General features: G+C 32.9%; 2 protein-coding genes across 4 annotated transcripts; one reads left to right on the plus strand and one right to left on the minus strand.

Moving 5' to 3' along the window:
* On the plus strand, window positions 1–1812 carry LOC105765901 (E3 ubiquitin-protein ligase PUB23). Its single transcript, XM_052630987.1, has 2 exons — window positions 1–190; window positions 291–1812. Exons 1-2 carry the CDS (start codon window positions 180–182, stop codon window positions 1540–1542), a joined length of 1263 nt encoding a protein of 420 aa, XP_052486947.1. The 5' UTR covers window positions 1–179; the 3' UTR covers window positions 1543–1812.
* A 1621-nt stretch (window positions 1813–3433) lies between these two features.
* On the minus strand, window positions 3434–7475 carry LOC105770290 (BEL1-like homeodomain protein 1). Of its 3 annotated transcripts, none has more exons than XM_012591423.2 (5): window positions 7227–7475; window positions 5706–6807; window positions 4837–5213; window positions 4681–4741; window positions 3434–4580 (listed from the first exon to the last, which is right to left on the minus strand). In XM_012591423.2, the coding sequence occupies exons 2-5, from the start codon at window positions 6624–6626 to the stop codon at window positions 3774–3776; spliced, it is 2166 nt and encodes a 721-aa protein (XP_012446877.1). In that variant the 5' UTR covers window positions 6627–6807; window positions 7227–7475; the 3' UTR covers window positions 3434–3773. The 3 variants fall into 3 exon arrangements, with proteins under 3 accessions (XP_012446877.1, XP_012446878.1, XP_012446876.1); XM_012591424.2 differs by having other exon boundaries at window positions 7177–7475; XM_012591422.2 differs by having other exon boundaries at window positions 5706–7475.
* Window positions 7476–22258: the final 14783 nt, after the last annotated feature.

Genomic DNA, 22258 nt, shown 5'->3' on the forward strand with positions numbered 1-22258 from the left:
TAAACCTCGGAAATGGTCTGATTGATTCTTCTTCTCTTCGCAATTGTGTGTTTTGACTTTTTATTTATTAACTTGGAAGTTGATCAGGTTGCATTGCATGTTGCCCACCTTTGTGTACGCTCTACTTAACTATATCAACCATCTCTCCCACTCACTCAATTTATCTAGTCTTAGATTAGATGGATTCCAGGTAACATTTCTTTCCTTTCTCATATACTACTCTAGTTTTCTTTTTTATTCCAATTGAGATTTTCTTTTGGCCTGGGTTTGTTGGAATTAATTGGTTGCAGAATAAAAAAGATGGATGAAATTGAGATTCCTACCCATTTTCTTTGTCCAATTTCTCTTCAGCTCATGAGAGACCCTGTTACGATCTCAACTGGAATATCATACGATCGTGATAGTATAGAGAAATGGCTCTATTCATGCAAGAACAAGGCATGTCCCGTTACCAAACAAGCCTTGCACGATTCTGGTCTAACCCCAAATCACACTCTTCGTCGCTTGATCCAAACATGGTGCACTCTCAATGTTTCCCATGGAATCCAAATAATCCCAGCACCCAACCCTCCCATCCATAACACCCAGATCGCCAAGCTCCTTAACGATGCCACGAAGCTCCCTGAGACGCGATTCAAATGCCTTGCAACACTCAGATCAATCACCCTCGAAGAAGGTGAGAGGAACAGAAGCTGTCTGGAAGCGTCTGGTGCAGTTGAATTCTTGGTATCAATCATCAAGAGAGATGATTCTACGTTACTTCAAGCGGAGAACAATAAAGGGTCGGAATTCATAAAAGCTAGCGACGAGGCTTTGAGTATTTTTTATGATATCAAGGTCTCTAAAAGCTGTCTAAGGAGTATTATTAGCAACGATGAAGTATTTGTAACGTACTTGGTGCAAGTCCTGGAAAGCGGTAACCACAAATCTCGAGCATACGCCACGATGATATTGAAAGATCTTTTTCAAGTGGCGGATCCAACCCAATTGATCAACGTTAAATCCGAATTATTCGCCCAACTCGTACGTGCTTTGAGCGACGATGTCTCGCAGCAAGCAACCAAGGCGGCATTGAAACTCCTTGTGGAGCTTTGTCCTTGGGGAAGGAACAGGATTAAAGCCGTCGAAGGTGGGGCTGTGTTCGTCTTGATTGAGCTTCTTCTCGGAACCTCCGAAACGAGGGCTTCGGAGCTCGCCTTGATCGTGTTGGGTCACCTTTGTGGTTGTGCGGAAGGGAGAGCCGAGCTTTTGAAGCACGGAGCGGGGCTAGCCATTGTGTCGAAGAAGATATTTAGGGTTTCACATGGAGCAAGCAACATGGCAGTGAGGATTATATCCTCAATTAGCAAGTTTTCAGCAACATCTAGGGTTCTTCAAGAAATGTTGGAGGTTGGGGTGGTGAGGAAGCTAATTTTGGTGGTGAAAGTTGATAGCAGTAGCAAGAGAAAGGAGAGAGCAAGGGAGATGTTGAAATTGCACTCTAGGGTTTGGAGGAACCCTGCTTGTATTCCTTGTCATTTGTTGTCTTCTTATCCATCTTGAGATTGATTGATGCCCTTTTTTAAGATGGATAAGACGAGGGCTTGAGTTCGGAAAACTGGTGTTACCGAGGAAGGCGATTGCGGCCATCGTGTCTCCGGCTGTGACCATATATTTCCTCTACTTCATCACAACACTTCATATCTCGTCGGTTCATTTTCTTCTTCTTGTTTCAATAGTTACTGGTATGTATTTTCTTCACAGGACACAAATATGGGCTTTATTATTACTATTTTTTCTGAGGCTTCTGGTTTCAAAGCCCAGTTTCTGCTATTGATTTCGTAAAAGGCTATAAGCCCAAACTCTTTGCTTCCCTCCGGACTTGTTGCAAAAAGGAACTTTTTTGGGGTAAAAAAGGGATGAAAATGGACTTGTTAAATTCGGTAAAAAGGATTATTTTATAAGGGTATAATAAAATATTAAAAAATATTTAGAAAAAAATTTATGACAATTTCTAAAGTTGTTTGTAAAAAAAAAATACACTGCTAAAATTTCAAATATTAACCCCATTTTAATATGTATAACAAGTAGAATAATATTAATAAATTTATGGATTGAATTGTTAAATCATTAATTATAAAAGAAATTATGGAAATATATAAAACAATATTAAATTTACACAAGTATATGGTAGGTTTTAAAGGGATGACAATGGTTTGGATCTTTGTATTTGAGATGCTTGTTGGTAGTAAATTTATAAAATCAAACTTTGTTAATTTACCTTTTAAGGTTGTCAAATATGTTTAATTAAAATTTTCTTTTAAGAGGAATTTCTAAAACTGATCTCCTTCATTGGTTTGGAAAATCCCAACCATCATAAGTGGCAATCTATTCCTAAGCAAGTTATAATATCCAGAGGTGTGGCTTAGAAGATACAAGACAAACCTTCCCACCCAAATGCACAGCTATGTCAAGTCCAATCATTTAAGACCACTTGCAAGTATATTTCATAACTAATTGATTATTTTTTTCCTAAAAAAGTAGGAAAAAATTAATTATTATTATCTGTGATGGACACTTTAATTCAAAGAATAAACTCATCGACTAATAAACCAAGTCAATAAGACGTTAGACCGGAACAGAAAATATTGAGGAGGCAATGAAATAAATTAAATAAATATTGGAATAGGGATCCATTTCATCATTTCTTAGATTACAAAAACCCTGGATGCCTTTCAGATAGAATAGCTTTAATTTTAAAGGATTAGCTTAAGCCTACTTCAGTTGGCGTATTTCTTTTACACAAAACTGCGTATCGAAATTTTTTCCATACTAAACTGACGTATATTTAAACACTGAAAACTAGTCACGTGCCTAACCTAATATTATTTTACTTCCACGTAATAAAACCAGTGTTAAAATTATAATATAATAATTATACCTGAGGTGAGATAGCTTAATTACAATACAAATTTTTCCCCAAGCCATATTTTTTCAAATAGATGAACTAATTTTTTTTAATATTAAATGAACTGTTTTTTAAAATACATAAATGAAAAACAAGAGTGCTTATTCAAACTTTCAAAGTTTGGTGTGTCCTAACCACGAAAATCACATGTTAATTTATACAAGTTTATTCAAGTATAAAAGAGAAACCAGTTTGACTTCCTTTCATTACGTTTAAGTATACCTTCCATCATCATTGATAAAGAGAAAGAAGATGTCATCTAAGGCAAACCTCATTTCATACTTTTTATGCCTTAATCTATATATATAGATGCATCGTATCTGTTATGCATATAGTCAATGCTTATATATATACTCTACCTATGAAATATCATGTATTGAAACATGTGTTATTGCTTTAAAACTGAAAACCCCAAAGGCACTATAAATTAATATATATTCTAACAAATGAAATTCTATTTGATTATATTCACACCTGCTAACCAAGTTGTTTATCCACATATAAAATCTTTCAAATATCAATTTCCAAATGTATCAGCAAGATAATGATATACAATGCGCAATCTTACAAGTAATTTAATCCTAAACCATGCAAAAACATATTAATGACCTTCATATATATATATATATAAGTGTATTACCTATATATAAACTAACTAGATCTCCTTCTTCCTATAAAAGTAGAGCAAGCATGATATAAATAGAAACTGGGACTTGGAACGGATATTTGGTTGATTCATGTTGTTGAGTCATGATTTAAACTCCACCCAAAGTGTTTTGGGGAAGGAAAAAGAAGTGAAATGCAATGGGATTATGGAGTTTGTAATTCAGGCCACAAAATCAGGCAACAAAGGCGCCGCAAATCTTTTCCTGCTTTGCATCTCCATGGTGTCATATGTGGTGGAATGAGAAGGTTGTGGTTGGGTGTTGATGGCGCAAAAGTCAGATTGGGTTGCTCCTTCTACATCATTAATAGTCTGGTTTGGTACGAAGTTTTGGTGGTTCCCGGAGAGAGAGAGGTTCTCACAATCGGGAAGGCCAAGGGTGAGGGAAACGCCACTGTTTCCATGAAATCCTGGTGGCAACTGTTGCCCATGGTTGAACCTCCCAACCTCTCGCATGGAACTGTAAACAGTCCCACTTAAATAGGAGTAACTGTGGTCTTTGAATAGCCTTTCATCACCGAACCTCATGTTGATTTCCCTCGTTTCACCTTGCTTCATCTCCATCTCCATTGGAAGGATGCCGAAAGCCGAATTCTGCAACTCATTCCTTGGCTTTTTCGGCCCCCTGTCGAGATCAGATGACCCAATGAGATTGAATGATGTTTGTTGCACAAGGGACCCTCCCATGGGAGATGTGGAGATTGTGGAGTTGGAAAATTGATCGGCATGGGAAGTAATACTATTATTGTTATTCTGGCTGATGGCTCTAGGCTTGGATTGAGCTTTAACTTGATCCATAGTCTGGCCACCTGAGCTAGACCCTGTCTCCATTTGCTGCTCATTTTTGTTAGCATTGATCTCTTCACTGCCATTAGTGTTCCTCTCTTGTTCCTTGATTTCCTCCATGTACATTTCTTCAACCATTGGCTTCCAGAGCCGAACTCGAGCATTTATAAACCAGTTCGACACCTATATTCCAATTATGTACCAACTACATCAGCTTTCATTTCTTCCCTATGAATACAAGATAAACAACAATGCATTGAAGCTGAAAGAGAGGCCAGCTTACCTGGCTTCTTGTAAGCCCTGTTTGTTTAGCAAGCATGTGTTTGTCTGAATCTTTAGGGTAACTGCAGTCAGAAAGTTGATGCATTTCGAATGAGATAATATCAGTGTCGATATAGTCTAAGAAGAGAATTTATGGTTAAAAGAAAGAAGAACGTACGGATGAAGGAAATGCTCGAAAAGCCATGCACGAAGAACGCAAACAGCTCGTTCAGGCAATCCTCTTTGGGGTCTCCAAGCATTATGGTGTTGGATCATTCCCAACTGCTGCAGCGCCCGCTGTTGTCGAATCTGATTATCGACATATCTTAGTCTTGAACCCTCCATTTTAACACCTAAGCAATCCTCTTCCCCTAAACTCTTGTTTGTGGCTTTAGTTTGACAAGATATTGCATCTTTAAGACAGCGGAACTGCTTCGAAATTGTCTGCAAAGCAAGGGCGGTGTATGATTTCGCAGCACCCAACCCAGCTGCCTGCTCGAATGAAGCGACCACCGTTTGCATTTGATGATGGTACTGCCTGTATCTTTGCTCCACCTTCAAAAAACACGTACAAATTTGCATGAAAATTCACCTTTAAAGTGCCCAAATATTTTCAACTAGAGGTACCACAGTTTGTCCTAAATCTAAATTTTGCAGGTAATGGACCCAGTCTAGTGGCAGTCAGCTGACCTATAGGCCAACCATGCAGGCCTAGACTGAATGAAGCAATAGAAAAAGAGAAAACACTGGCCCCAGGTTTTGATGACTGGCTTAATGTTTTCGACTGCTTGATCATGACTAAGAGGGGTCCCAAACTAACCAAATTCTATACACATTTATTATATCAAACAATATCTTGTCTGTTGAATATTAAGCACGGTAAGATTTTGAACTAATCAAATTAATATGGTATTTGGTAAATGTATTTCTTAGAGGTAGGTAATACTGTTGCAGAATGACAATTCTTTCCCTGATGAATTCTGAGATATTAAAGAATGCATTTTTTTCCCTTTCAAAATGTATAAATTAAATTAAATATAAGTAAACCTCATCAAGCATGTTCACAAGTTTTGCCTTCTTCATCTGAAGTTCCTGTCTTTGTGCTGTGGTGAGCTCAGGTCCGGGTTCAACCCCATTTTCACCGGCACTTGAACCGTCTCCGTTCACAGCAGCCACCGGTTCTTTTTTGGCCGCTTTTGTCTTCTCCTTGGTCCCTCCAGACGGGTCAGTCTTTATCCCTTTCCCGACATTAACAACTTCATCGAGGAGCTCTTGTACTGCTCTCAGGTATTTTGATCCCAAAACTACACTTTGAACCCCGGAAATCCCATTCGAAACTACAGAAACTGTCGACGGTGAACTCCCAGATATCCTCATATCATCTGCAGCTAGTGACGTTGTTGGTGGAACAGGAACTTCAGGTTGTCCTTGGATAACTGTTTCGACGTTACTTGACCTGTAAGGCACCTGTTGGGATGATAGACTCAGGGACAAGCCTTGCCTCGGTGACACCCCCGACCGACGTAACCCCAACTGCGAAATAACGTCGAGGGGCCCACCCGAGTTACCTGCCGTAGCCACTGCCGACACGAGCTGAGGATGGCTGCTACTTCCAGGCGATGAATTCTGTTTATCAATACTTGAGCCCCATAAATTATGTTGAACGCCGGAGACAAGGGGTGGTGGACGGTTGGGTTCATCCGAATTGGAAGGTCCGATGGTTGGAGTTGGTGACGGGAGAGGCAGACCGAGGAAGTGGTTGTAGTTAGAAGGTGGCGCGTGGGGCAAGCTTATGGGGTTTAGCGAGTTACCGGCGGGGTTCAAGAAGAACATGTTTGTGGCAGTCGCTGGTTGGTGTGTGTCAGAATAAGGTACGTAGTTTGGGTTCATGAGATAGAGTGTTTGCATCCCATCAGACGCCGCAGGAGCAGCTTGGAATTCTGAGCTCCCATGAATGTACGTCGCCATGCCTGATCTCAAACCTCAAATAAATTTTTTTTTTAAAAACCCTCACTCGTTGCAGTGTATAGGAACTTCGTAAAGACAACAGCTTGACTTCAGTTTCAGGTTAACAAATGAAACCACTAGTTTTGATGTTCAATTCATTACACTCTGATGAGGTCATGGTTCTTTCTTTTCTGAACATGACCTGGAAAAAAAAAAGGGGGTAAGAACCCACAACAAATATATTAGCAAACAAACACGGTATCGATTTCATGAATACAAACCCTATAATATAACATAGCAATTACTTTTAAAGAAAAAAAGAAAAAAAACTGTTGTATGTTTCAAGAAAGTGAAGAACAAGGAGGAAGGATGTGAATACAAAAGCTAAACGTGTAAAATATCGGAGAAAGTTGTTTATATTTAGACAGAGAAAGAGAGAGGGAGACAAAAGAAAATTATTGAGAAGACACAAAAAAGAAATCAAAGAAAAGAACAGGTTTCTGATAAAGAATAAAATAAAAAGAAAGGGCATGAAAAGAGATGGATTGTTGCAGAGACAGAGGCCAAGTACACAATATATTCCCCGATCTAATTTTGCAGAGAGACAGGCCAAGTACATACGAGAGATGATCAACTGCATCTAACCGCAGATACGGACACGTTATGTCTGAATCTCTATCGTATAAGAAAAATCCTTTAATAGTTTTTTGCCCATCTTGTCTGACTCAAATTCTTTGCTTTTCTTTTTCCTTCCAATTTTTCTCAACTCAAATGATTATAAATATATGATAATACAACTAAAAACGAAGAGAAAGAGATGTGATTGCTGTCAACACTGGAGACTCTGAAGGGAAAAAATGATGCTCACTTTATTTCTTTTTCCATTTTTTTTTCCTTTCAAAACTATAGGATTTTCGTGCTTTCTCATTGGCGTTGATTTAAATAAGAAAAGAAAATAAATTCACTGTTGGATAAATTGCTTTTGCTTTTTGCACAGTCGCCCCCCCCCTTTTTCTTAATCTTATCTTTAATACCCTGTTTAAACGTTAATGTCCGATTGATAGGACAGGGGATGAACTATTTGTAATTTTAAAATATTCAAATATATCATAAGTTTGAAGTGCGAGTGAATAAAAAAATTAAAGTGTTATTTTTTTAATTATACATATCCTTATATTTATTTAACTAGAAAAATAATTGAAAAATCACGTGCAAGTGTTTTTCTTTTACGAATTACATAAACTGCGATGGAATGTTTTCCCCCCCCCCTAATAATAGTGACCAACACCTTTGGTGCTTTTTCTTTAAAAAAAGTTTTTTTCCAAATATCTTGTTGTCTTGCATTTGCTTTTTATTTCTTCTTTCCTTTATGATATATATTTTTCTTTTATTTATTCTTTATTCTTTTGTGTGTGTGTGTGTGTGTGTGTGGTAGCAATGGGATGCAAAGAGGTAGAAGATAAAGCACATGAGAAACACACAATGATATCCACTCTCCAAAACACCCACCAATAAGAAAATATTGAGTACATCTAATATAAATTAGTTAACATCAAAAAGTATATATTGAATACACTAGTTAACAATGAATTGATAACTATCAATGTACTAAAATTTAATTTATTGTTTAATGTTGTAATCTTAAATGTAACCATGTTTAATTTATTGATAATTCAGGTATATCCATGTTTTGTTTCAGCATTTTTCAATGCATTTAAAGTCTTTTATATTTTATATAAATTTTGATCAATTGATTTCTTTACTACTTCAACTTGTAGGAGAGGATTTGTTTGATAATTCTAATTGCTTTAATTTTTAAGTATGTTAGGTAATTCAAAATAAAAAGAAAATATAAAAATATATATTAAATAATCTAATCTTTTAATTTTAAGAAATATACCCAATAAATTTTATAAATTAAATTCAGTTGTTAATTTATCACACTTAAATCTTAAATCTATGTGACCAAAACTTGAGCCACGTGGATATTATGCCAATAATTCATATTAAATAGATGATTATAAATAGAAAGCAAATAATTTAATGATGAAATATTGTCTTTTCTTCCGAAAAGAGGAAAAAGATGAAATATTGTAGTGCTTTGTGAATTTAATTTCGTGGGTGAAGATAAAAGAGGCAGCGGCCCTTGGGACAGATATAGTTAAGAACAAGGTAGAGTCAAGGTTTTGACTTTGTTTTCATTCGATTCTGTCAATAGTTCCGCTGACCAAGTTGCTCTTCGATGTTACAAGTTTTGTCTACCGCCCCAACCTTACCTCTGTATTTTATATTTTTTATAACACTAGAAAATATTAATTAATTAGTATATTTTGATTTATATACTGAAACTAAGGACCATAAAGTAGATATAACTTTTTTATTTTATAATTTAATAATTTACTAAACAAAATAAATGTGAAATTAAACGTGACAAACTTACGACACCAAACTCAATTAAATATGTTATTAATTTAAATTATTAGTATATACCACTAACGGGTGATAGAGTGTGTATAATAAACTAAAATGTATAAAAATACTAAAATAAAGCTTTAGTTGAATGATAAATTTAATATTTTTAATGCAATTGGTATAAGTTCAAATCTCATCGTATGCATATTTTAATTGATTTTTAAAATTGAACAAACTAAAATATTCTCAATAATATTATTATTTTAAATATGAAAATATATTCTCGTAATTTTCTTAATTAGATTGTTGTCTAAATAACTCGTGTTACTAACTTAATTAAAAATTTTAGTAATAATATGAATACGCTTTAATGTGAAGGCAAATTTAGGCAGATCTTTCATAAATCATAAGTCAGCTGCTACACTGCCTTGTTTTTCCACTAAGAAAAGACCGCTACCAAAAATCAGCACGTAAAGAAAACGAAAAATAAACTTAAAATGAAAACAATATTTCACATCACACTCAACTCATTAATTGCATGAATATTATTTTTTAAGTATTACTTTTATAGATTTAGAAAATAATATTTTAAAGGAGAATTGTTGCTATTATGTAAATTTCAGATTTAGTAATCTAAATGATAGTATTTAAATTTATTCTTTTAAAATTTATTATTAATAACTTGATTTTTTTAGTCTTATGTGAAAATAGTATGCGAACATGATATTATATATTCGATAATATGTTTTCCATATAAGATTCTTGAAATAGAAATTTTAACTTGTCAAAATTAGCGGCTGTTATTTGATTAGAATTAAAATTTTTAACTTGATTAAGATTAAAAATATGGGATTAAATTAAATTAAATTGACTAAATCTGGAATTTATTTAAGGATGCAATTTTAGGAATTTTTTAATCAACAAAATTTTACTTATTTTAAATACGTTTATAACATCTAAAATATACAACTATGCTTTAAATATATGGATTATAAGATTAATTAAGCAAGCAAGCCGAAGTTGATCTTTACAATCTAAAGTCTCTTGATAAATTTTAGCCACATATTATTTGTTTTAAAAGCTTTTTAGAAAAGATCTTAATTTAATACTTATGTGATTTATACTAAATCTTCAGCATATTATGACTAATTTTTTAATACTCATCATGTAATATATTAAATAACTAAACTAGCTATTAAATTCACTCCACGTTGTCTTTATCATGGTCGTTTAGAATTAGGGTTTAAATATTACTATAGTTTTTATTTTTATATTTTCGACTAACAAAAAGAAAAGCGAAGTTAGAAAAAAGGTAATTGTTTTTTTACATGCCTAGAATTATCTATAGCCCTTCCCCAGCCTATAAATAGAAGGATAATGCATTTCAACGCACTCGAGAACCCACGTACTCCTGTATTGGCAACAATGCTCATGTCAATCAAGTTAAGACTCAATCGGCGTTTAAAGGTAATTATTTGATACACACAAGTGATGAAAATTTGAGATTCTCCATGTGTCTTATTCATTTTTTTAAAAAAATTCAAAATAAAATTGAAGGATTTGTGGAGTTCAAAAGAATTTCACAACCAATGTGCTAAAAAGTTATTTGAAAATGAATAAGGAAAACTAATTAAAAAAAAAAAGAATGCGAGGGATAGAAATATAGGATTTAAGGGAATGGGAGAAGGACCTATTTTGGATGAAGATAAGAGGCAGTGGGGTTGATATTGAAACCGGGACGACAAGTGAGCTTTCACTTTAAATAATCATCATTAATACCATCATTAGTTAACATTTAACAATCATATCTTATCAACAGACTAATGAAAAGAGATTAAGTAAAATAGATTGAAGAGCAAGGTTACAATGATTTTTCATTTCGATTGAAGAGCGATAGTGATGGGGCTTTTTATCAATTTTATCAACTAAAATTTTCAAATATTATTGTTTTATAAAATTGATTCATCTGATCGCAAAAGGGAGAGATAACTAAAGCAAGTCAATATGGTGGGCAATTAAATTATGGAACTGTCAATGCTATAGATGGCCATTATGATGGCACACAATTTCTTTTGACTTTATGCCCTACCTCCTTTAAATACATTATTATAAAATCTTATTTTATAGATCAAAATTTTAATCAGTTTCTATATATTATAAAGAACGTTCCCACTTTAATTTATTACTTAAAGGAAAAGTAATTTAATAGATATTATATTTTTGGAAAATTATAATTAAGAGTGATGTCAATCTCGTAGTACATAGCGTAATAATAATAATGTAAAAATGGATGTGACACGAAGATTAGAGAAGTAGAGACATCCATCCAATGCAGTGAGATGCTTTTGCTTTTGCATTTGCATTTGCATGTTGGACAATTTCATCATACATACTTTAATTTCTCCACTGTGGTTCTGGTTTTGATTCATCTGTTGCCCTGCCAAATCCTAAACCTAAACCCCTCCCTTACACATATATATATATATTCAAAGTCATCAATCCAATCCCCTGATTGTGCATTTCCCTTCCACCCCTCATTTTGCAACATCTCATTCCATTTTTCTTTTTCATAGATTTATATTTGAATTTTGGTACGTACGCTACAAATTATAAAATATTATATTAAAATTTTAAGTACATATGTAACACACCTAACCCGTATCCATCATCAGAACAGGGTTACAGAACATTACTAGAACTTACAGAACAAATACAGTTAATTCATATCATTTACTATTCATATCTGAAACTAAACATATTCAATCATATTGCCCCTCAAATGGCCCCTCGAGGTCCAAATTATGCGTTAGAAACAAGTCGGGACTAAGCCGAGAACTTAAGAAATTTTTCACAAAAATTCAAAATTTTCCTTATGTGCAGGAGACACACACCCGTGTGCCCAGACCGTGTGGTTCACACAGCCAAGTGACACACCCGTGTCTCAGGCCGTGTGGGCATTCGATGTGGAGCACACGGCCGTGTCTCAGCCCATGTCCAATTTAGGTTGCATACTGACTTAGTCATACAGCCGAGCCATACGCCCGTGTGCTAGGCCGTGTGAGCATACTGACTTGCATAATTAAGGTACAGCGTTCACACGGCCAAGTCACACACCAGTCTCTTTGCCCGTGTGAAAATACCTAAGCATTCTGTTTTGAAATTTTAAGATGCAGGGGACACACTGCCGAAACACACGCCCAGGTGCTAGGCCGTGTGTCACACACGGCTGAGACACACGCCCGTTTCTCTACTTGTGTGGACAAAATAAGATCATTTCCAAGCCTTACTTCTCACCAAACTTATCTTCCACCCATATCAACATTTTAACACATTCATCCACCAATTCAAGATATTTAAACCACTGTTTCTTACGTCACTAAAAATCGAGCTATTACAATTATTAGGAAGCTCCGGATAGCTATATATCAGGAAGTTCAAGCGAGCCATATAACAGGGAGCTCACGAGGAGCCATATATCGGGACGCTCATAAAGAGCTGCGGTATGTCCGCAATATATTCAGGATCAATACCAATTATATAACAGGACGCTCACCAAGAACTGCGGTATATTCATAACATATGCACGATCAATACCGATCGGGATGCTCGTAGTAACTATATAACGAGAAGCTCGAGAGCGCTTATAACAAGATGCTCTTTCAAGTTATGGTGTGTCCGCAACATATGCAGGACCACAACCAGCACGAAAAATCATGTATCCATCGAATTTCATTTATTCAAACGGAACTCATTATTTATCGAGCATTATCGGACATGTGATCAATTTGATACATAAAGCATTTACGCAATTCACATATACAACATTCAATTCAAGCATATAAATATAGACAATTTAGTTACACGAACTTAATTTGACACTTGCTCGTATATAAAAATCTACTGATCTGACACTTTTTATTTTCTTCGATCTAGCTCATTATTTGATAATTTTGGATCTATATAAATGAATTTAACAGCAATTTAACACATTTCATATCCAATTCAATCTAATTTACATATTAGGAAAAAGTAACATTTTTCCCCTATACTTTTGATTAATTCCAATTTCATCCCTAGGCGCGGAAAATGAAATTCATGCAATTTAATCATTATTCCAAGCCTAAGCAAAATTTTCATATAACATTTAGAACCCTATATTTCACAAAATTCAGAAATTTTCCATGAATTTTACATCTTTTCAATTTAGTCCTAAAATCACAATTTCTTGAAAATTTCCTTTACAAAAGTTATCTATCTATCAACAACCTTTCATTTTCTACCATAAATTTCAAAATTTCAGCATACTTATCCATGGTAAAATTTTAATACTTTGATAACTTTGCAAATCAATCCCCAAATTAACTAGATTAAGTTATTACGATCTCGAAATATAAAAATTACTAAAAACGGGATATGATTGCAATTTGGTCCTTTCTATAGTTAAACATGTAATCGGTATAACTTTCGTAACGAAATTTTCATATGAATTCTCTATCATAATGCAGACCATGCAATAATATTAAAATAAATTTTCTTTCTGACTCGAATTTGTAGGCCCGAAACTACTATTCAAATTTCATTGAAAACGGGCTGTTACAACATAAAATATAAAAATAAACATTTTCTTATCATGTTTTTTGTTCCAACAGTCTCCCTCAATTCACATCCCTATCTTATGTCTTTACGCTCTTGCATACCTAAATTATGTTTATTTTTGGGGACTCATGTGTTATTGGACTAATCAAATAAATTGATTGAACATGTTAGAAGCAACAAAATTTTCTACAAGCAACTTGAAGTAATTGGTTCAGTTTAACTCGCCATGTCAATTAAAGAGTTAAATTGAAAATAACAATTATATTTAATGATAGAATGAAAGACATAGATGCAAAGATAAAAATATTGCTGTGAAAAAAAAAATTCTTAACTCTAGTCACCAATATGTAATATATGAATTTTCACATTAAATCTTGAGATTTCACAGATGCTTCATCATGGATTGGCAGTGTAATGGAAATGTTCCAATATATTACTTATATATAATAATAGAGTGAAATGACCATTTTGGAGGTTAGTCGCTCAAAATCAGGATTCAACCTCCCCTCCTTAAATACGATTGAAAGGTGAAAAAGGAAAACTGTTAATTTTTTATACAGTAATAGATTTAAATTCATACTAAATTAGTATTTGAAACAATCCTTATTACATGTCAAAATAAAGATTCAAGTTTTTAAATTTATAACAAATTAGTTAAACATGTCGTGTGAATTATTGTAAATTAATGAAATAATATTTACCATAAAATAAATCATTTGTCGGGTGTGACAGGAAATATATAATTTTTAGTATAAACAAAATTTTGGCAGCGTGGTTGGTTTTGTTTATTTTTCTGTCGGTAAAAGAACACAACTTTTTTGCTCATTCATCAACATTAATTTGATTTCTTTCCTGAATGATTAGAGCTAATAGACGGATATATGATCTATAAACACCCACGTAATACAAACCAACTTATTATTTATATAGCAAATAATAATAATAATCTAAACTAAGCAGTGGGACCCACGTGGCAGTCTCCTCCACACGAAAGCTAAAGAAAGGCCAAAACATGCGGGTCCAGTCACCGTACGATAATCATCTTGCAGAGGCGTCGGCATCTGATCACATTTTCTCCACATATGGAGCCCACAATCTTTTTGATAAATGCTTAAAAAATAGCGTCATTTACACGCGTCTAATCGAGAGCACGCTCGCGTAAGTGCGGACCCACGCTAAAGATTCTGGTATTCTCCCAATGAGAGGGGTCCAAAGCACCATCACTTAGAGGACTCCACGTGTCCAAAAATTTAATGGATTACCCAATTGGGAACTTGTGGGCCTTCCCAGTACAATAGTTTTTTTGTATTGTGGATACATAGATGGATGGATTTATAATAAAATAATAATATTCTTGAGAGAATCGTGTCGGCTGCGCTATTCTGACACGTGGCAACCTATGAGGTGTTTGATGATGGAGGTATAATCTTTAGTATTTTATGGTGACACCTTGTAAATTTCTTTGGAACTATGTACCCCCTATCTGTCGAAGTGTACCAAGGGATGGGAAGCAAACGGGTTATTATTTATATATATATACGTGGTAATGATTTAATGGTAAAGTTTGAGACTTTGAAGGCTTCAATTTTAGGTTTCAATCTCTACACGTTTAAATATGGTTTATACAGTTATTATTTATATATATACTTGGTTTAAATACAAATATATTTTAACCGTGAATTCGTTCATTTGTGTATTATAATGATTAATTTTGATTGAAATTATATAAATGTATTGATCGTAGGCCTGTTTATGGACTAGGTTATCTGTCCAAACTCGAATGTTCATATGAAATTTGGGAGGATATAGGCAAAAATATTCGAGCCGAAAAATGAGTTTAGGAAAAGAAATTAGGCTAGTTTATAATATGGGCTAGGCTCGGGTTTAAACATTCAAGGCTTGAGCCCAGCCTAACCTATTTTTAAGTTAGTAATGATTTATGTTATGTTATATTATTTTTATATATTATATAATTTATAACACATAAAATTAAATCTATAGTAGTATATAAAATTAAAGTGACTATATAACAAATTTTAATAAATAAAAATATTAAATATTAAATTAAAATTGTATATATATATTTTTTTTAAATATGGGTGAGTCTAAAATGAGATTGAGTTAGCCATTTACAAATATAGATGAGTTTAGACAAAAGTTTAGATCCATGTTTCGGGTCGGACTGAGCTTAGGTAAATATAAAGTATATTAATATCATGCATAAACCCAAACCCAACCAATTGTAATTATAATTTGATTTATTCATGTAACTATGATTATAATTGTATGATTTATTAACGATAACTGCAATTGTAATTAGAAAAACGTGTACGCCAAATTCATCCTAAAAGATAGGTTATTTATAGTTACATTTGGCCTGGTTTATTTGTTTGAGATTTTATTTTATTAAAATGTTTTTTATTACTCAAATAGTAAATCACACTTCATCAAATGGGTTTGGATTGAAAATCACTTATGATTAAAAGGAAAGTAGAAGATAATTGCGTGCGATTCCAATTATATCTTATCCGATTTTAAAGGGAGAAAACAATGTGAAGGTGAAAGGACTGATATTTTCTAACCAAATTGATATTAGTATCAATTTTATCTTCTTTTTCCATACTATTTTTATTGTATATAAATTTTCAATCGGTTAATATACTACCATTTAACATACTAATTTCATCCAATGGGATTTCGGTATTCATATATTCACTTTTCATATACATTGTCTCCAAATATATTCCAATATCCAATAATGATTTTATAATGCTTTAATTATTCAATTATGTATTGTTTGTGTTGTAGTCCTACCTCAATTTAGATCCAGTTGAACCCTTTATTGGATCATTTAGAACACAATAAGTGGTATAATTGGATAGGAACCCTCACTTTCCTATAAATTTTCAGCCCTAATGATCAACATAGTAGGAGGATTCCGCTCCTTTCTCAAAACGCTAATACACTAAATCTTTTTCCACCTCTGCCTATGTCCCTCTACTTTTTCCGATTCTCAACCCTATAATGGATAAACCGGTTTCTTCGATTCCACCCTCTCTTCTCTTCTATCTCCATTGATATTGTATATCAATAACTTGTAATTGTGGTTTTACTTGTAATTTCTATGCACCAATAAATAAATAAAGAAGATACTAATTTGTAATCGTTGCAATAAATTTTCAAAAATGTGACTATTTTAAAATTCATAAATACCAAACTTCTTAATTTGTTTGTAGTGGTAGGAATTCAAACTCAATAAATTGCACTGTTCGGTAATAGTAATTAGATTATTGTAGGTGATTAAAGTAGCAAAGGTGGGTTATTTTTAATTTAATAATTAAAATTGAAAACCCAATCATGTTTGCTGTGGTTCCAAAGTCTTTTCTAATGGCCCCCTGGAAAAGCGAAGACTTTTATTATATTTTGGTCGCTTTTCAACAAATTAAGCGACAATCAGGCTCAAATTTCAAAGTTAGAGGGGAAATTTTTCATGTAGTTATGGTGAGTATATATATTTTGGGGTAGAAATTGATATTATTTTACATATTTCTGGACTGTCGGAATTTGGGGTAAACTTGGAATTTAATTGTCACAATCACACTCAACAACGAACATAACTGAACTACAAAAATGTTGTTTAATTGCAACTACTATTTGGGTTCAACCGAGACAAAGAGGTATACAAGGGAGTCAAAAGGTACCTACTGATGAACTAGTGCAGAGATTATAATAAGAAATGACCAAGGTGCATCATAGCTAAACTTAATTCGATAATATACATAGTAATTACGATGTCCTTCTCGATGTATCTATGCATGTTTTTTTCCGACAATTTCCTATAGTTTTCTGTAATAGAAAGTATTCCCCAAGCCATGTTGCTTTATACTGCTAATCAGAAATGATTATGATGATAATAATAATAAAACCCTTATCTTAGTACTTTTGAACTTTGATATTTTGTATGTGAAAAAGATTGAAAGGGAAGAAATTTGTTTATTTATTTTTGACTGACATGTTCTATGTTATTATTGGTAAATGGGTTCAATCAAAAGCTTTTTCATCATTTCTATTCTCAAAAATAGTTTGTATGCTGAAAATTACATTTGTATTAAGATTAAAATGATTAAATCCTTTGATGGAAGCATCCCCTTTTTTGAATTGGTTTAATCAGTATACACGAATTAAATCCTTGAATTGAAGCATAATAGTTGGGATGCATGCATAAAAGTATTGTTCTTCCGAATATAGCAATATTCATCTATACCCATTTTTGCCGCATGTTGAGTAAATGTTATCACAGTTCATAATATAATCTCATTGTTTTGTCCTGATTCCGCTGTTCCTAGCACTCACATTCTGTGCAGGCATCAGGCCTACTAGACACGTGTTTCACTTTGAGTCACCTACGGAGCACGTGATCATTTTTATTCCTAGCACTGACATTTCATGCGGACTTCAAGCCTGCTGGACACGTGTTTCACCCTAGGTTGCCTGTAGAGCGTGCGGTCCCCCTTCTGCGAACTCCTTGGACGCATGCGCACTGATACCGTGGCCTTCCCTCGGTTCACGTGAGCGAGATCCGTGAGCTTGCCTTGCGAGCTAGGTCCATAAACTCCCTTTATTGTCCTCTTACGATTCGCTTCTCAATCAATCATCTGATGGGATCTATTCGAGTTAGGGGTAGGTGACCCAGATCCTATCTAGGACTCGGGTTGGTGGTCATTGATGTGTAACACCACCAATAATATATTTCCTCTTTTTTTAATATATATAATAACAATATATCTATCAACCACTTACATCTATGAAAAACTAATATAATTTTTATAATTTTTTTACGATTGATATTTTAATGTTTTAACCGTTGAATATATAAATATAGTTATACTCGTTATGCATGTAAAATTTCAAATCAATCCAATATCTCTGTCAAATAGATTTAAAATGTTATCTGTATTAATATATATTTGATGATTGATTTTTTTTGCATAAAACAAATAAATAAAATTTATTTACTTTAAATTACTTAACATGCATAATTTACATGAATGAAACATAAAAATCAACAGTTGAATTGTTAAAATATCAATCATAAACAAAATTAAGAAGGAAGGTAAAGTTTTACATCAATGTAAATATTTTACACCCGTGTAAATAAAATTTTTCATTTATAAACATATAAAATTTTAAAATTGAGATTGAATACATAAATATTTACTACTTAACCCAGCTTTAGAAATTCCTTCCATCCACCAGGCTGTGCATAAACAGAGAAAGGGGTGATTGGACCCCAAAAATACAAAAAGGGTGAAAGGGATGTGGCCTGGACAATAGCATGAAAATTATGTCATGTCATCTATAAACTAATCAAGTTTTAAAGGCCACTCGGCCAACGTACATCTTAAGCTCCCTGTCTTATTTTTAGATTTGATGAATAAAAAAAAGAGTTGATAGTTAAATAAGTATTGGGATTGCTGCATTTGTACTTTCTACATTGGCTTAGGAGGTTTGTTGATGTTTCGCAAAGTATAAACAAACATATATTTATTTATTCTCCTAAATCTTTTCATCTTCTTCCCTCCTGCATTACTTAATTAATTCCATACGATCAAAGCTCTCAAAACTGCTCCACAAGATACTAAAATTCTTTAGGACCAGTTTATGAAAGTGACACAAAGCCATCGGTTGTCTCAATTGTCTCCCTTATACTCCAAGGACTTCTTTATTCATCTCCCTTCAATTTTCAAATAAAATTATTGACCTACATCCTACTTATCTATAGGTGGATTTAGATGGACGATTGGATACTGTACGGTGTATTTGACATATTTTTCATTTCTCGCTATAATATTCTTACAATATTTAATCTTTCCACTACTGCTATTTTTAAACTAATAACCATCTACACACATAAATTAGGTTTTAAGTAATTTTTAAGTGCTATAAATTGCTGTCATGTTTTCCATTACCAATTTTATATGGATTGTGCTCATGTTCATATATCTTCATGCTTTCTAAATGTTTTTCCTTTATATAAAATTTAATAGGTATAAATACTATTAATAAAACCCTTGATTGAATAGGTGCCATAGGTTAACTGGATATCAAATCGGTTAGAAAATGATTAGTATACCATTTTATTAAATGACTATTATTATTATTTTGATGACATTTTATCTTTTCATACTTTTATATAGTTTTCAAATAAAATAACGAAATTTAACATGTCTAGAGATTGAGTTCATGTTTAATGAATTTATAAACAATTTCTTTACCACTATATCAATAATAATTCTTAAGTAAACTTAAAAATATTAACTTTTAACATAAATGTTTTCTCTCACCAAATTTATATGTTATTTTAAACATGCACCTATGTTCTAGATATGTGATTTCCACACGCATACACACGTGGTAGAATTTTTAGTATATTTCATGTGTATATAAATTTGGACAATATACTAAAGAACCTTAAACTACTACGTTTTATTTAAACAAACCATTAAACTATTTTTGTAGTTAAATAAGCCCTAACCTACGATTTTTACTCGTGCAATTTCTTGATTCTAATATTAAAGTAAGAATATTTTAACTTTTAGGCTTTTATTTTAATTTTTTTATTGATGTAGTAGAAATTATATGCACTTTAACGTAGGCATTAATAATGTTTTTGAAAGAGTGATTAAGTGTCATGTATATAAATTGTATTATCAAAATTGGAAGAATAATACATACTTAACCAAACTTGAATCTGTATGTTTTAGTCATTGCAATAAGAACGTTACCTACCAACTAAGGTAATATATAATATAAGTTTGATTTCATTTGGTTAAGATATGGTCTTGCCTATCCAAATCCAATATACAAAACAGAGCCCAATAATACAACAAGGCCTGGACTTCAATCTCTTTACTCTGGGCAACGTTGGAGCCCCATATTTGGTCGACTTGTGATGGGAATTTCCTTTTTGAAACATAGTTTTTCTTTAGGCCCAACTTTATTATGCAAGTGGCCCCTACTGAATGATAAGTTTCTATTAACTTGCTATCATCACACTGTAGGGGTGAATTCTCTTTCTTTATTTTTTAATGTTTGATTGAGTAAATCACACTCTTCCCTCTGCTCAAACATGAACCAATGCTTTAAAGAAGCAGAAAGCAAGGAGTTTTCTGAGTAAAAAAAAAAAAAGGTATATTTTACTGCCACCAAGGTGAACACTGAACAATAGTATGCCTTCTGAATTGGAATCTTTTTAACCCATTTCCCCACATAAATTACTAACCTATACAAAGAAAAAAAGAACCCTGACAGATTAGGTGAAATTAATTAATCAAACCACCAATATACTTTGATCATTTGTATCGTGTGTGTGTCGAACATTAAAAAAAAAACCAACTCTAAAATAATGACTTACAGTAGTAATTTACTTTATTATTTATGAAAAAAATAAGAAAGCACAAAAAGAAGCAGTCTCACGTGTTTCCAACTAAGTGCTTTATTTTTTTTTTATGCCATCCCCACCCATTTCAACATAATCAATCACAGCCATTGATGCTTTAGGATCAGGAAATTGGGTTGTTAATCAAAGGGTTGAGAAATCGTCACGATATGGGGAAATTGAAGTCCTGTTCGGCCAAGCATTTCTTCCCAACTGGTCCAACAATCAAACCTACCTACCCACCAATGTTCTGATTATTAACTAAGTAGTAGTACTTAGTATTTTAATTAAACATGTAATAACAAATTTAAAAAAAAAAAGCAACAGTATAGAATAGAAGCATTAAAAGTACACAACTGAAGGCGTAAATTTTGAAAAAATAAATTTAAAATTTTAAAGGAAAAGTGAAGACAATAACTGGCATGTCAGGCAAACAAAACATTAAAAAAAACAAAAGGGTCTTTTTATAAAGAGAGAAGTAGAACAAAACAGAAAACAACAACAAAAAGTAATATAAAACCTTATCTTATGAAAGAAAATTTGTAATTTATTTTCTAAAATATTGGATTTGATGAAATAAAGAAACTGTGGAAAAGAGGAATTATTTTGATAAAAAAAAAGTAATGGAGGAGCAATATTCAAAATATTACTGATGCCGGTCAGTCAAAGCAACCAGAAGTCTAATATTTTTAAAGATTAGTATTTGGAGAGTAGAGGGGTAAAATGTGAGGCGTCGATGCCACCTTGAGTGTAATAATAATGATAAGTTATATTTTCAAGAGAATGTGAAGGCCATTGAATCCAGCGGAGCCAAGGGTTTTGGTTTCCCAATGTATTTTTTATTTTTTAGGTTATGGGCTCAACACAACGCTTAATTATAACTTTTAGGGTTATTGCTTATAATTATTTACCCTTACCTTTTCATTCTCACCATTTCCACCTAATATAAAAATAATTATTTTTATTTGTCCTACATTATATTTTAGTTTTTTATATTTGAAATGCTACGCTTTAGTCACATATATTATCGTTTTGTTACGAAATGATCACTTATCTCACAAATGATAGTCCGACGTGGTAGTTAAAATGAGTTTTAAATGCTAACATAGATGTCTAGCCAAACAAATTAAATAAAATTAATTAATTAATTAATCATTGGTTGAAAAAATCATTCATTTTCATAGCCATTTTTGTTGAATCGAAATAA

This window comes from Gossypium raimondii, chromosome 5 (genome assembly GCF_025698545.1).
Source record: "Gossypium raimondii isolate GPD5lz chromosome 5, ASM2569854v1, whole genome shotgun sequence".
NCBI lineage: Eukaryota > Viridiplantae > Streptophyta > Magnoliopsida > Malvales > Malvaceae > Gossypium > Gossypium raimondii.